The sequence below is a fragment of the Labeo rohita genome, chromosome 7, assembly GCF_022985175.1.
Source record: "Labeo rohita strain BAU-BD-2019 chromosome 7, IGBB_LRoh.1.0, whole genome shotgun sequence".
NCBI lineage: Eukaryota > Metazoa > Chordata > Actinopteri > Cypriniformes > Cyprinidae > Labeo > Labeo rohita.
This window is the reverse complement of record NC_066875.1, coordinates 10,957,815-10,973,057: the sequence shown is the minus strand read 5'-3', so window position 1 is coordinate 10,973,057 and position 15,243 is coordinate 10,957,815. Positions and strand designations below refer to the sequence as shown.

General features: G+C 38.5%; 1 protein-coding gene across 1 annotated transcript in view; it reads left to right on the top strand.

Moving 5' to 3' along the window:
- The first annotated feature begins 8,803 nt into the window (after positions 1 to 8,803).
- Positions 8,804 to 15,243, top strand: part of cdh31 (cadherin 31) — a 33,951-nt gene continuing 27,511 nt past the window's right edge. The window contains exons 1-2 of the mRNA XM_051113848.1: positions 8,804 to 8,991; positions 9,154 to 9,202. Coding sequence (XP_050969805.1) covers positions 8,941 to 8,991; positions 9,154 to 9,202 — 100 coding nt within the window. The 5' untranslated portion in view covers positions 8,804 to 8,940. The remainder of the gene's footprint in view (positions 8,992 to 9,153; positions 9,203 to 15,243) is intronic.

Here is a 15,243-nt window from a genome sequence, read left to right as displayed (position 1 = left end):
GAGTCTTTTGTCAGTGTTGTTTTCCCACTGTTTCATCCCCTAACAGCGAACCAAATTTAATAGTGAGTTCCTGGGGTCTCAGTTATACTCTAGGTGGCGTAGTTGGTCAAAGTTTTAGTCATTTTATTTGACGTCAATCTTCTGTTGACGTTAACAACTGGGAAAACTGCAAATAGCTATGTAATTTGAAAAATACATGTCTTGTCATGTGACAAACCGGCTAAAGACTCTCATCCCTCTTCTCACAAGGAAAATATCTCATAGATTTGTAGACAAGAGGCCATTCATGAAACAAGCAGATTGAATTTCTGTGTACACCATTTTTAGATCTATTCTTATGTAACTTGATGCTCTCATTTGTTCTGCCTGTGTGACAGTGTCAGTAGTAAATGTCAGACATGTTTTAGTAGAAAAATCACATCGGGTTTAAACTTTGAAATCATGAGAGAAGGTATTAATCAAACAAGTCAACAAATAAAGAAATGGCAGAGCAAGTTAAGATGTGAAGTTATGCTCTTTACATCTCACACTATGTCTGTAAAACTTTTCTTCGTTGATGGTTGCTCTCTTGCTTGCTGTATCTTTATTTAGAATCTGTTTAACCTGTGTAGCAATACAAATAACACTCTACAGTTTACTGTTAAATAATCCTTTTCAACTATACTGAACAGGTTTTTAAGTAAACAGTGGTATGTTGATACATTCTACCTGAGACTTTGAGCTTGGGTAATCATCTGTTCATTTGCACACATTGTGACACCCTGACATCAAAATGTTACTCTAGAAAGTATTGAGTTACCTTAAGGATTTGTGTACATGAAGAGGGGACAGGTAGTTAAAAAAGAAATGGGATGATCTACTAACCCTGATAGCACGGTACATCGCTAACGTCTATGTGACGTCTGCATTTACATCTGCAAGACGTATTTTTTAAAGTGTTTCCTCATCTGCAACACGTCTATTGGGCGTTTCCTATCAGATGTCAAATAGACGTATGTTAGATGTCTTAAAGATGTTTATGATTTAGAATGTATGTAAAACTGACATCTGAAAGATGTCTGTTGTGTTCTCACACAAGTGTTGTTTGATAACGCATTGAGTTAATGTTCAGTGATGCATCGTGTTCGATTGTGCTGAAAGCATTCTGTCATGCCTGACCAATGGTTGTGTTCATTTACTGAGGTCTGAAAAACAGAGGCTAAGTAAAAGAGACAATAAGTTGATGCTACTCCCTGTGTCAATGTGATTTTTTTTTTTTTTAATCAAACGCAACATTTGGCGATGAGGATGGCTGATATCACACTACCACCTCCTGCTCTTTTCCTTGCTCTGCCCAGCGAGCCTCTGATTCCCTAGACTCACTGGTTACAGTCCTTCGAAACTTTCATCTTCATCTTCAGCAGTGGGGCTGACGGACGTGAGCGCAGCCCGGAAAAAACACTGTTACTGCATTTGCCCGTGGAGCAAACAAGCGAAACAGAACTGCCCTGCCCAGCCCAGCCCCAGCCGCAACTGTGGTAAGCGTAATCATTTTGTGTCAGCTGTGTCAGCACAAGCACCCACTATCATTCACAATGTCTACTCTGGACCAGTCTCATTTAAAGCATGTTCAGTGCGCCTAAATGATGTGTGTATCCCACTGCTTTTGGACACTGGTGCTAATGTGTCTCTCCTGAACATGCACACATATAACACTTTTTTCGGGGCACTGCCACTTTCAGCACCCGCTGCTTCACTCTGTGGCTATGGCAACTCAAAGACTGACTTAGTGGGTTTTCTGCAAGTGACTGTTGGATATGGCAATAAGATGATGCCCAGCTTTACTTTCCACGTTGCCCATCACGGGCCAACCTGATGGGTCTGGATTTGTTCTCAGCTCTGGGATTTTCACTAGTAGACACAAAGGGAGCTGCGATCTTGACGGTCTCCATGCCTTGGTAGCAAAAATGGCCGTCTCTTTTTTAAGGCTTGGGCTGCCTTATTGCTTTTGCCCACCAACCTCTCCTAAACCCCACCATTAAACCAGTCATCCAACCACTCCAACGCATTCCTTTGGCTCTCCATGATAGTGTCTCGGCTGAGCTTAAGCAGCTGCTGGACATTGCCATTAATGAACCAGTGGATGCGACGCCCTGGGTCTTGAACCTGGTGGTAGCTCAGAAAAAGTCAGGGGCCCTACGGGTGTGTGTTGACCTGCAGGCAGTGATCCCAGACAGGTTCCCTCTGCCTACCTCAGAAGAGCTCATTGCCCTGTTCCATGGCTCAACCGTGTTCTCTAAACTGGACCTCAGACAGGGTTACCTACAAGTGCTTCTCCACCCCAGCAGCAGAAACCTCACAGCCTTTGTAACCCATGCAGGTGTGTTTCGCTATACACGCGTATGCCATTTGGACTTAGCTCCGCCCCTACCTGTTTTCAAAAAATTATGGTGTTGGTGCTGACTTGTATACCGGGGGTGGCCATTTACCTGGATGATATGGTTATCCATGGTCCCACCCCCGAGAGTCGCGACGAATGTCTCAGCAGAGTCTTTGCAGCCCTAGCTGAACACAAACTAACCCTCAACGCTGAAAAATGTGTCTTCTCTGTACCGACCATTGAATATGTGGGTTTCTGGCTGTCGGCAGATGGCGTCACACCACTTCGATCAAATATAGATGCCATACTGGCCATTTCCAAACCCAGCTCAGCTGCGCAGGTCACCTCTTTTTTGGGCATGACGGGCTACTACCTGAAGTTCCTCCCACATTATTCTGCTACCACTGTCCCACTGCGACGACTGCTGCGTAAGGATGAGCCATGGGTGTGGTCACAGGCATGCTCTGACGCTGTGCGTGCACTCAAGGTGCAGCTCACCACAGCCCCAGTGTTGGCTCACTTCGATATCTCCAGCCCCACCTGGGTAACTTGCGATGTGTCGGCTACAGCCATAGGAACAGTGCTGTCGCAGACCCAGCGGGGTGTTGAGAAGCCCATCGCCTTTGCATCACGGGCCCTCAATCAGACAGAGCAGAGATTCGGTGGGGGAACGTGAAGCATTAGCCTGCATCTGGGCCTGTGAGAGGTGGCATTTGTACCTCTATGGTCACGCATTCACCCTCAGGACAGATCACCAGGCCCTGACTGCACTGCTTTCCACATCTGGATCAGGCCACAGGCCACTGAGGTTACAGCACTGGTCCGACCATCTTCGCCAGTATAATTTTGATCTGAAGTTCACCCCTGGCAGAGACAATGTTGTGGCCGATCTACTGTCCCGCTCCAATCCACCACACCCCAACACACCCATTCACACCGTCACGGACCAGGTGGAACGGGACATTGTCCAGATGCTACATGCACCCCTCCAAGCCGTCATATCATTACAGCAACTGAAGGAGGCATCGGAACAGGACCCGGTCCTTTCTCAGCTCCGTGTCTATGTTCTGAATGGCTCGCCTCAGGAGGTACCAGAGGGGCTGGCAGCATTTCCCAGAATAAAGCAGGAGCTGTCCTGCTGGAATGATACCTGCAGCTGGACATATGTGTTGAGATACAGGGAGTTCCTCATCACCAACGCTTCCTAGTGGTTGTCTATGACCTGCATTCGAAATGGCCTGAACTCATTGCCACCGACTCTGTGACCTCTCAGGTCATACTTAACTTCCTGGACTCTCTGTTTTCCCGTTGGGGCCTACCAAACACTATCACTACTGACAATGGCCTACAGCTGATCTTGGCAGAGTTCACAACATACCTCAAAAACAAAAGTATTCATCACATCCGCACAGCATATTATCATCCCCAGGCTAATGGTGGCATTGAACGCTTTCATCAGTCACTAAAAAACAGCCTGAGAGCGCACTTGTTCCAGGGATGGAGCTTCTCACAGGCCATCCATCACACACTGCTGCACTATAGGGCCACCCAACACTCTACGACGGGGGTCTCTCCAGCTTTCCTCATGCTTGGCCGTAAGCTTCACCTTCCCCTTGACAGGCCCAGCCCTGCACTGCCTCAGGAACCACTACAGAGAGTCAGGGCCTCTGTCACCTGCCAGCAGAGAAGGATGAAGCAGAAATTCGATCTCTCAACACGTGTTAAGGTCCCTGATATAAAGGCCGCAGATTGGGTCAGGGTTCGCAGACCTCACAGAGACAACGAACTCGCTTCCTATTGGTCTGCCCCTCTCCAAGTTATTCATCAGCTGGGCCCAGCCACCTTCTTGCTCAGCGACGGCACACGGTGACAAGCAAGCCGCCTCCGCAAAGTGCCGCCCCTGGCACATACGACAGGAGTTACATCTCAAGCCACACCCCCAGCCTGGCAGGAAACCCCAGCACTCCAGCTGACACATCAGATAGCTCCTGCACAGGCTCCAGACATTTCTACCAACCTGCCAGCTGAGATTTGTGCCTGCCCATCATAGGCTGCCCAGCCTCATCCCTGTGTTTCTCCGCGGCCTGTCCGCATTCGTTCTTGCCCAGGGCACTTGCAGGACTTTGTGTCAACATTTCATGTTTAAAACCCTGTTGGAAGAGAAGGAAATGTTGTGTTCTCACACAAGTGTTGTTTGATAACGCATTGAGTTAATGTTCAGTGATGCATCGTGTTCGATTGTGCTGAAAGCATTCTGTCATGCCTGACCAATGGATGTGTTTGTTTACTGAGGTCTGAAAAACAGAGGCTAAGTAAAAGAGACAATAAGTTGATGCTATTCCCTATGTCAGTGTGATTTTTTTTTTTTTTTTATCAAATGCAACAATGTCTGTCAGACGTTTGTACACAGCAGATGCTTTCTAGATCAAGAGATCTTTAACAGACATCTTGCAGGCGTACATGTGCTATCTGGGAAAGTGAAAAGGCTCTGTGTGTAAGATTCAGTCCAAAGAATATAAAGAGAGATCCTAATAATGATTAATAATAATAATAATAATAATAATAAACATGGTTTATTAAAGAACAAAAGAGGGTAATCCAAACAGCAAGTGAACACTGCATACAATGTGCAAAACACAAACAATACCAAACCAAGAACTAAACAAAAAGGCTTTAATACACAGACTAAACTAATGAGATATCTAAATGGCAGGTGTTAAGAATAAGCAAATAAACAGACAGAGAAACTATGTCAAATGACACGGTCTCATGCCATAAAATGGCTTAGGATGTTGAGGAGAAGATGGGAGAGGGGCAAATGAAAAACAAGGAGTACATGAGGAGCCATGGAGGAACAGATGGTGGAAGGAGCCATGGTGGAGGAAGTGGATGACGAGTTGTAGACTACCTAAAGTAGAAGGGCTTAAATACACAGAAACCAATAAGATAATTAACTAAAGGACATGTGGTCACAATAAGCAATTAAACAGACAGAGAAATTAGGTTAAATGGCAAAACAAGGAAGACAAAACCAAAACACAATGGAAATATGACAAAACTGAACCTCAACCTCAATCTCTCTTATCTTGTAAGATAAGAAAGTGTGCATTTATTTGTATTTTTCGTGTGTGTATGTTGTACTTCCTGATATGGTGGTTTTGGGCATACAGTATACTGACACCTATCTGTGTGGATGCTGCAAGAGTTTCCAATCTTTTCCAATCCATTCTAGCGCCATTTGCAGTCAGTAATTTATTTATTCCACGAGAAAAAGTTTCACTGTGTGCTACCAATAGTAGTGTTCAAATGGTCATGTGATCTAAACCTATAAAGCAGTATCTATTTACACACTTGGCAAAGGCTGTTTTCACTGTTCAGGTAATTTACACTTAATAATCTTAATTTACTCTATTTAGATATATTTACATATATAGCACACTTTATGTGCACTTACTGTCTTGCAGACTTACAATGGACTTACGACGTCATAATCGTGTTGCATTGTGGTCTATGTGGTCTAAGCTGAAATCATCCCAGTTCTTGCGTGGCCAGCATACTCACCGGACATGTCACCCATTGAGCATGTTTGTGATGCTCTGGATCGGAGTATACGACAGCGTTTTCCACTTCCTGCCAATATCCAGCAACTTTGCACAGCCATTGAAGAGGAGTAGGCCAACATTCCACAGGCCACAATCAACAACCTGATCAACTCTATGCGAAGGAGATTTGTTGCACTGCGTGAGGCAAACGGTGGTAACACCAGATACTGACTGGTTTTTGGACCCCCCCCTCCGCCCCAATACAGTAAAACTGCACATTTTAGAGTGGATTGCCCATTTCATGTGCAATAATCATGGTGTCTAATCAGCATCTTGATATGCCACACCTGTGAGGTGGATGGATTATCTCAGCAAAGGAGAAGTGCTCCTTAACACAGATTTAGACAGATTTGTGAACAATATTTGAGAGAAATAGGCCTTTTGTGTACATAGAAAAAGTCTTAGATCTTTGAGTTCAGCTCATGAAAAATGGGGGCAAAAACAAAAGTGTTGTGTTTATATTTTTGGTCAGTATATTTCAGGATTTCTCTCCATATAATGGACTTCTATGGTGCCCCCAAGTTTGAACAAAATGCAGTTTAAATGCAGCTTTAAAGGGCTCGAAACAATCCTAGCCAAGGAAGAAGGGTCCTATCTAGTAAAACAATCAGATATTCTCAAAAACAAATTGACAATTTATAAACTTTTTAACCTCAAACGATCGTCTTAGCTCTGTGTGAACTCTGGGTATTCCTGTTAGGGTATGTCGAAAAACTCCCATCTCAGTTTCTTAAAGCTCAGTCGGTCACGTTTCTTGCTGTCCTGATTGGCATTCATAATGGGTTTTTTTAGTTGACTGATGGGTTGCCAGATATTTCCTTTTTTTTTTTTTTTTTTTTTTTTTCGCTTTGAAACTATTTTCACAGTTGAGTGGTGATCAAAAATGCAGATAATTTCCATTTATTTCATTTACTGACAATACACAAAATCACTTTTTTTACTACAACTAATAAATCCTCTAAAGGGGTGTCTGTCACACCCCTGTGGACTGTTTATGTTGGTTTCTCCCTCTTGTGCCCATATTTTGTCAAACTGTGCTCTGGAGGGCCAGTGTTTTATAATAATGATATAATGCAAACACACTAGTATAAATGAATTTGTTGTGTAGCTGATGCAGTGATACACACAATGCAAAGTATCACTACTTCAATATTTTGTTTACACTCACTAAGTAAACTTTTTAAAAAGTTTTATGATGTCTGGGACTAATAACCGAGGGTCCAAAGCATTTCTGGTTTGCAAAAACTGACTACTAGCCCAAGCCAGTAGTAGTCTAGTCCAAGCTGTGAAGATACAATTCCTTGAGTTCAACCTACTGAACAAAAACATTCAGCATGTGAATCAGTCATTTGTTCAGTTCAGCAAAATGATTGCAGCACCTTGTCATTATGTAATTGTGCACAGACAACACATGTGGGTAACACTGTCTTTAGATAGTCCACTTCAGACATTCTGTTGAACATAAGGTATCTATGCAAGTTCGTGTCTCTTATCAGAGTATTGGTAGACTGTCTGTTGAATATCTGTTAACATTCAGCTGACTAGAAACTTTTTATAATGTTAACCTATTTTATTAAACCAGTCTACAAATACTTTACTAATACTTCAATGAGAGTTAGTTAATGTGATTAAAAAATTAAAAACAAAATGTAACTAACATGTGTTTGAGGTCAGATCTGTACTAGTTTGCTCACTGTCACTGTCATGTCTCTGCAAGTCTACGGTTTTCTGTTTGGGAAATGCCACACTTAAATCTGGGACAGTATCATCTGTTTACTTGCTAATGTAGCTAATCACAGAATCAGAGGAAGTGTTTATAAAACTGTAATATCCATGCTCCCCAGTGAGTGTTTACAGTAAAACATAACCCCATTGGTGTAAATGCAAGCTACACTGAATATGTATTGTAGCATATGGTCCCATGTCTACATAAATGATGGGTTTATGTAATACAATCTCTATGCAGAAGTCAGCACTGCAACAACAGAAATGAAACTTCAGAATGGCCTTTGACATGTATAACACTGCTGGAGAGACTGAAGGTGTTCTTTCATTAAATGGTCCTGAAAATGTATATATTAAAAAAAAAAAAAAAAATACTTAATGTTGAATGCACCTGGCATTCAGGACAACAGAGCCAAAAGTTGCTTGCATTTGCTATTTTCTAATAAATTAATTAGTTTCATTTACTGACAATACACAAAATCACTTTTTTACTACAACTAATAAATCCTCTAAAGGGGTGTCTGTCAGACCCCTGTGGACTGTTTTTGTTGGTTTCTCCCTCTTGTGCCAATATTTTGTCAAACTGTGCTCTGGAGGGCCAGTGTTTAATAATAATTATATAATGCAAACACACTAGTATAAATGCATTTGTTGTTGTAGCTGATGCAGTGAAAAAAAAAAAAAACTTAATGTTGAATGCACCTGGCTCAAGACAACAGAGCCAAAAGTTGCTTGCATTTGCTATTTTCTAATAAATTAATTAATTAATACATTTTTTGCCAGTTGTAGTGTTAGTTATAAGATCAGTTCTTTAAATTCTCTCTGTAAGCATTTTTTAAATATTGCAGTTGCATATATTGAACAGAAATCTTTTACTTTCTCAAAGTAGACATGTTAACGTTTTCCAGTGTATTTTCGTTTTTTATACTTTTATTTTACCGTTATATAATTATACCGGTTTCTAGTGAATTTTATTTTTTATGATAACGTTTTCTAGTGAAATGAGCTTTTTTTGAGAAAGCGACAGTTGAACAAGTAGCAACACGACGAACAGCAGCCTTAGAAAACATTTGCATTGAACTTCACCTTGTTTTGAGGAAGTAATACGGCTCCAAAAGGCTTGGTGACCTGGTTGGACAAGAACAGAATCTGTTGGCTAAGCTTGACATTCGATTGTAAGAACAGCTGCATTTAGTTTAAAATAATAACGGTGGAATAAGAGTTTTTTTCCCCCGCAGACATTTTGCACGTGTAATGGAGGCTGCAGGGGTTGTGTGGTTTGGCGTTGTTACTTTCCTTTGTCAGGTAAGATTTTCTCTCTTGTCATAGGTTTCTTACAAACTAATTTTCCTTTTGCTTTTCAGTGAGAATTTGTTGTTGTTAATGGCATTATTATTTTATGATAATAAAGACATAAGATGTTGTGAATTTGCAGCAATTATATGAAGAAAATGTTCTTTTACGCAGGTGATTTTGTGCGCATTTGCAGAGGATCCTAAAACGGACAAAGGGGCAGGTAGGCAGCTTCTAAAATCTTAAATCATTTGATATAAAATGGGGCACACCGGAGAATACGTTAAAATATTTGTAATATTCGTAGGTGTGCAGTAGTGTGTTTAATTACTTTTGAAATCATAAAGAAATTTGAAAAGGTTGTTTGTATTACCCTTAGGCGAAAGTGAAACCGTTCTTTTTAACGGTAAAGTTGAACAGTAAAATATACTCTCAAAATAATTCAACGTGATTAATTAATTAAAAACATCACATTCTTTTGTAACTGTTCTTTGGTATTTATATTCTTGAAATTTTGTTACAAGCATTTTGTACTGTATGTAAACATACTGCCCTGAAGTGTAACAGATAGAGACGTCATTCTCATTTTGTAAAGAAATTTTACAAAAAGTTACCTGTTGTTAGTGAATTTAAGATCATTATTTGATAAGTGACAAAAAGTGTGTTTGATAGAGTTTTGATAGAAAATGAATTGATATGAGACATGCATAACATGTTTTGGTAGTTTTAGTGCATTTTGAATGTGAAATTAATTTATTAAGATAAAAGCTGTAGATAATATTTGGTTAGAAGAACTTTTTTGATTTTCTCACTTGAGGATTTTCTCAAAATATGATCTGACGCATTTCTCCAAACCCAGGTCACTGTTCTCAAAACAGTTAACACAGTCATCTGAAAACTGTGTAGCCTAATTGTCCTAAACAGATCATATGTTTTCCTTCCTTTCATTCAAATTACAGATCACATGCACAATTTTCTCAAAACACTGTGCACTTTAAATATGTTTTTCCAATCATTGTTATTAGCAACATGAAGTGCATTAAACAAGGTTTCAAGGTTTTCCAAACTGGGGTAATGTGATAATTACTGTGATAATTAAAAAAATAATTAATGTGTTCATCAGTAATTAATGCAATGTTGAAATATTGAGAAAACACTGAAATGATTTTGTAAATCCAGTGTTCAAATTATGTGTGGCCTCTCAATGTTTTGTGAAATTATAGCCACCTGAATGTTTGCCTTGAAAAAAAAAAAAAAACACGCACACAAGCTGGGGGTTTAGCTGGAATATTTTAAACTGTGAAAGGATTAATACTACATAACAGAATTATAGAACACTTATTAAAAAAGATACCTTTAAATGCATTTAAAATATATAGGCCTACGTAACATCTTTGTTGTTTCTGCATTAATTTGGAGTCTCAATGTTATATTAAATGTTAAGTCAAGTCTCAAATTCAGTCTTTCATCATTTCATACAACAACTTCATTGATCAGGAAAATTGTAAAGGTGTTTAGGAATGTGCCCCATTTGAGCCTTATTTTTTTAAACATCACACTGCCATGTAACCTATATTTGCAACTAAAATGCAATATTGTAAAATGTAAAAAAAAAGTTTTGTGCATTCCCTCATTTCATAACATCATTTTATAAATGTGTATATGTGGGAAATGATGCACCACATTCTGTGTGGGTGTGAGACAGTGATAGATAAGAGCTGTAGGTTAAAATATGAGAATTTCTTGATTCTTATCTCATTTTATAATTGTGAGTTTTACAGAAGTATGAAGACATTATAGTTAAATATTTTTGGTACTTTAAGCAGTATATCTAACACAACTGATCCTGCTTAAAATATCAGAAGAGTTGCTTATCTTATACTTAGCAAATGCAGTACTTGCGTATATGAACAATGTTATTGATAAAGTGGCTTGCACTTACAATATCGCTATAGGGTTTTTCACGCTTATGATACTTAACACTGGGTCATTCTGAATTTGAACCCCAGGTAAACAAAATGGTTCTTCCAGTGCTTGATATGAACTTTTTGCTCACCAGCCACTGTGGCTATAGTGGTTTTTCAAAGTAACTAGCATAGGGTGACCATATTTTAGTTTGCAAAAAGATCCTAGTAAAGAAAAAAAGTAATTAACCCTTAAAAGAAGTCTTAAGGTCCAAAATTATTAGGAGTACGGACGAGGACTTTTAAGAGGCTTAAGAGTTTCTTTAGCAGTGGCTAAAATTGACGAAACTTGAAGATGGAGAAGAAATATGTTGCATGCAATGCATGACAGTGAGTTAAAAAGAGGATACACATTAGATTTTATTTTCATTAGTGTAATAAACTTATGTTCGTGTAATATATTAACTCATAGACCCATATTTTTAACATGAGGGTGAGTAATTGAAATTTCATTTTTGGGTGAACTAACCCTTGAAAATAATCAATCTAGTTATTTTTGAATAATTAACTCTGAGCAGGAAATATTCCTTTATTTGAATTTTTTCATTTTGATCTAATACTGACACTTTAGATTACAGCCTACAATGTACCGGGTAATTAACCTGAATTTACAGCGTACCTATTTGTAACTATAGAGTACCTCCACAGTACCTACTCATAGGTATAAGGGAACAATACGCAACGTTTGGGGAATAAGGGGGTAATAACCAGCAAAATTGTAAAGCAATTATACTGTAATTATTCTATAACTAAATGGCACCTATTCTGAAATTACATGGTATGTATGACAGACAGACCAAAATTTTCACAACTTACAGCTGAACGTACGTGTAAACAGAAACAATGTGCAATGTTTGGGGGAAAAGGAGGAAATGACTTGCAAAATTAAAGGGATTTATACTGTTAGTATTTCATAAGTAAGGTGTAGCTATTCTAAGATTACGTGCATATGTGGTATGCATGACCTACTATGTTAGGCAACAACAGTATGATTTACAACAAGTTGCCTTATTGTAATAACACAAAAAGTATGATGCTTAATGATTACTTAAGAATATATGCTATAGTATTTATTAGTGTTTCTTTATGTGGGATCATTGAGATTATTGAACAACATAGCTGAAAGTATGGGGAAATTATGTAATGAGTTTCTGATATGATTTGGTTTAGAAGTTTCCATATGAAAATTTACCTGATGAAAGAGTATTGCATGGTATTGAGTATTGAGTATTGAGTATTGATGGTCATCTCAGCAGTGAGTCATGTGAGTATCATTGTACTGTCGGGGTGCAATACAGTGAAAAATAGATTACAACTACTGTGCAAACATACACTCTTGTTACCTGTAATTATTGTGCAAGTGCAACATCCGTGGGCTGTAATTTAAAGTGATGCCTTGTTGCCCTCTTTTTACCTGTAGTTACCGTGTAAGTGTAACATCCACAGGCTGTAATTTAAAGTGATGTCTTTTCTAAGAACAGAATGCAGAAAAAACTCATTTACAGCCATTTATACAAAGTACAAAGAACAGTAAAAACAAACAAACAGACAAAAAACAAAACAAGTCATGTTCTAAATTTATTTTTAATAGGCATGCTGTGATTTTTTTTTTCCTTTCAGCTGTGGGCAGGAGTCAACTAATTTCTGGAGATCTTTTGCATATACTTGCAAAGTTGTCCCTGCAGTATATGAGGGAGCAGAAAATTCCTCCCCCTCTGATGCAATTTTCACCTGTGATCACAATTAGAGAAAAAGACATTGCAAATAAATAAATAAATAAATAAAATGTTAATACATGTCAGTTTTGCATAATGTAAAGAAGTGTTGCACAAAGCTTATATTTAACCAAATATAAAAATAATCTGTGTCCTCACATAAGTATATATAAAGCAATAAATAATAAAATAACACAGAACTACAAAACTTACACAGGTAACTAGAAAGAACAAGAACTTAATAGCAAAACTAAATGGAGAACATGCACTCTACTCTAATGGGCTAAAACATGTTTATACTGTAGTTAAAAAAAAAAAATTAAAACATTGTTGCTATAGTTAAACAATGGGCAGCCATGTTTGTGCTACAAAAATTGTGGTTGAAACCTCTTCAGCCCTGTTGCATATTTTGCATTTTTACAGAATTAGACATACCTGAATTTAAAAGAGTGCCCTACACACAAACATGAGATTAAATTGATAAAAATCTCTATGTCTCTATGTACAGAAAACCCTTTAATAAAATTTTAACACATGGTATTGTTTTATTGTGTTTGTTCATAATTTTACAACAAACATAAATGGGAAAAAATCCTGATAAGTTACTCACCCCTTTGTCATCCAAGATGTCCATGTCTTTCTTTCTTCAGTCGCAAAGAAATTATTTTTTTTGAGGAAAACCAGGATTTTTCTTCATACAATGAATTTCATGGTGGGCAGCAAATTGAAGGTTAAAAATGCAACTTTAGTGAAGCTTCAAAGGGCTCTACACGATCCCAGCCAAGGAAAAAGGATCTTATCTAGCAAAACGATCTGTCATTTTCTTTAATATATATATATATATATATATATATATATATATATATATATATATATATATATACTTACAACGAATACAGGCAGTTCGCCCTCAATCCAGAAGGGGGCGCCAGCAGTAATGCAACTCTGTTTGATAAGCGCCGGCAGAAGAACAGCGAATGCCAGGAGTTGCGCACTAGACAGTGATCATGTGCTAATTCTGAAAGCGTCTCTCATTGACAAAGGAGTATAGCGTTACTTTAAAGGCTTGTGCACTCAAATGTCTGCGAAATGGAGCTTTGTGCTCTTGTATCCTACCTCTCTCATTCTGAACAAATCCAGATATTCCATAATATTTCCATATTTGCGATGCATCCAAATGCTAAACTATAATTTATTATGTAAATTATAGACTTTGTACTTCAGTTGCGTTCTAAGGGTGACACAGTGAAGCGGGCGTGGTGATGTTTGGTTCACGGTGTTTTATTTTGATAAAGTACCAACTGCGTCAAGTTAGCAATGCTAGAAGCCTGGGACTGATATGTTTTGTGTTTGTGTGCGCCGGCGCGATTACTTCAACTTTCCTCATACCAGCAAAATCAACTTGAACAAAAAACAAATAGAATGTCGCTTTCTGCCATTCGAGTTTCTTTTCTGTCACCAAACTGAAATGAAGCTCAGCAAATATAGGCTACGTTACGTGTCGCAGTTTTTTTCCCTTGTCTATGAGTTAACTAAACTATTAACTATTAAATAACTATATTTCAAGTATTTGTTCCTTGTGTGTATATATGTACTGCAGATTTTAAAGCCTGTTTTTGACATTAATTTGATATAATATTTAGTATTTTCACATGTAGGTGGAAAAAAAATTAATTTGTACTACTGTCTGTTTAAAATAAATGAAAAGAAACCTAGCATAGTAAAAAAAAATTCTGTTGTACCGAAATCATAACGAACCGTGACCCTCGAACCGAGGTATGTACCAAACCGTGACATCTGTGTACCGTTACACCCCTAGTAGATATACATGTACACATTATCAGTGTTGGGCAGTAACGCATTACTTTGTAACGCGTTACTGAAATTAGATTATTTTTTTTAGTAATGGAGTAATTTAACGCGTTGTAATTTTCAAATTAGTAATTAGAGTATCGTTACAAGCATGCGTTACCGCTGCCTTACATCAGTTGCTGACAGAATGTGATTTATCATGTAGATTATAAAAAGAGTGTTGGCTACCACACGCGACGTCCTCTACCTGAGAACTACTTTGACTGGAAAACGCCTGTGAGGCGGATACTACCAATGAAAACATAGTCAGCATGGAGAGTGGAAAACACGCGTTTTGTAGCTGGAAATACAATCATTATTTTGAGTTTATTTCTGTCAAAAGCAAGAACATTATTGTGCATTGTCAATTAGAGGGGAAGAAAGCCTTTTCAACTGTGAAAAACTCCATATCCAATTTAAAACCTCTGAAAGGGCAGCACATTAAAACTTAGAACGTACCGGGTGCGGAGAGCAACGCATCAGCTTCTGCTGTCGTACCGCGCCGCTCTCTGTTACAGGGACATAAATATTACATATGCAATAAGATACATGTACAAAATCATGGACCAGTAGCATACAACAGATCTTCACAATACTAAGCATATCACCATGTTATGGATATACATAACGTCTCTGCCATATATGGCAGCGGCCTATGATAGCAGACAAAGCACAATACTTTGCTAACTGTTTAGCTCTCTTTTTTGGCATCGCAAGTTGTTGAAGCCCTCTCA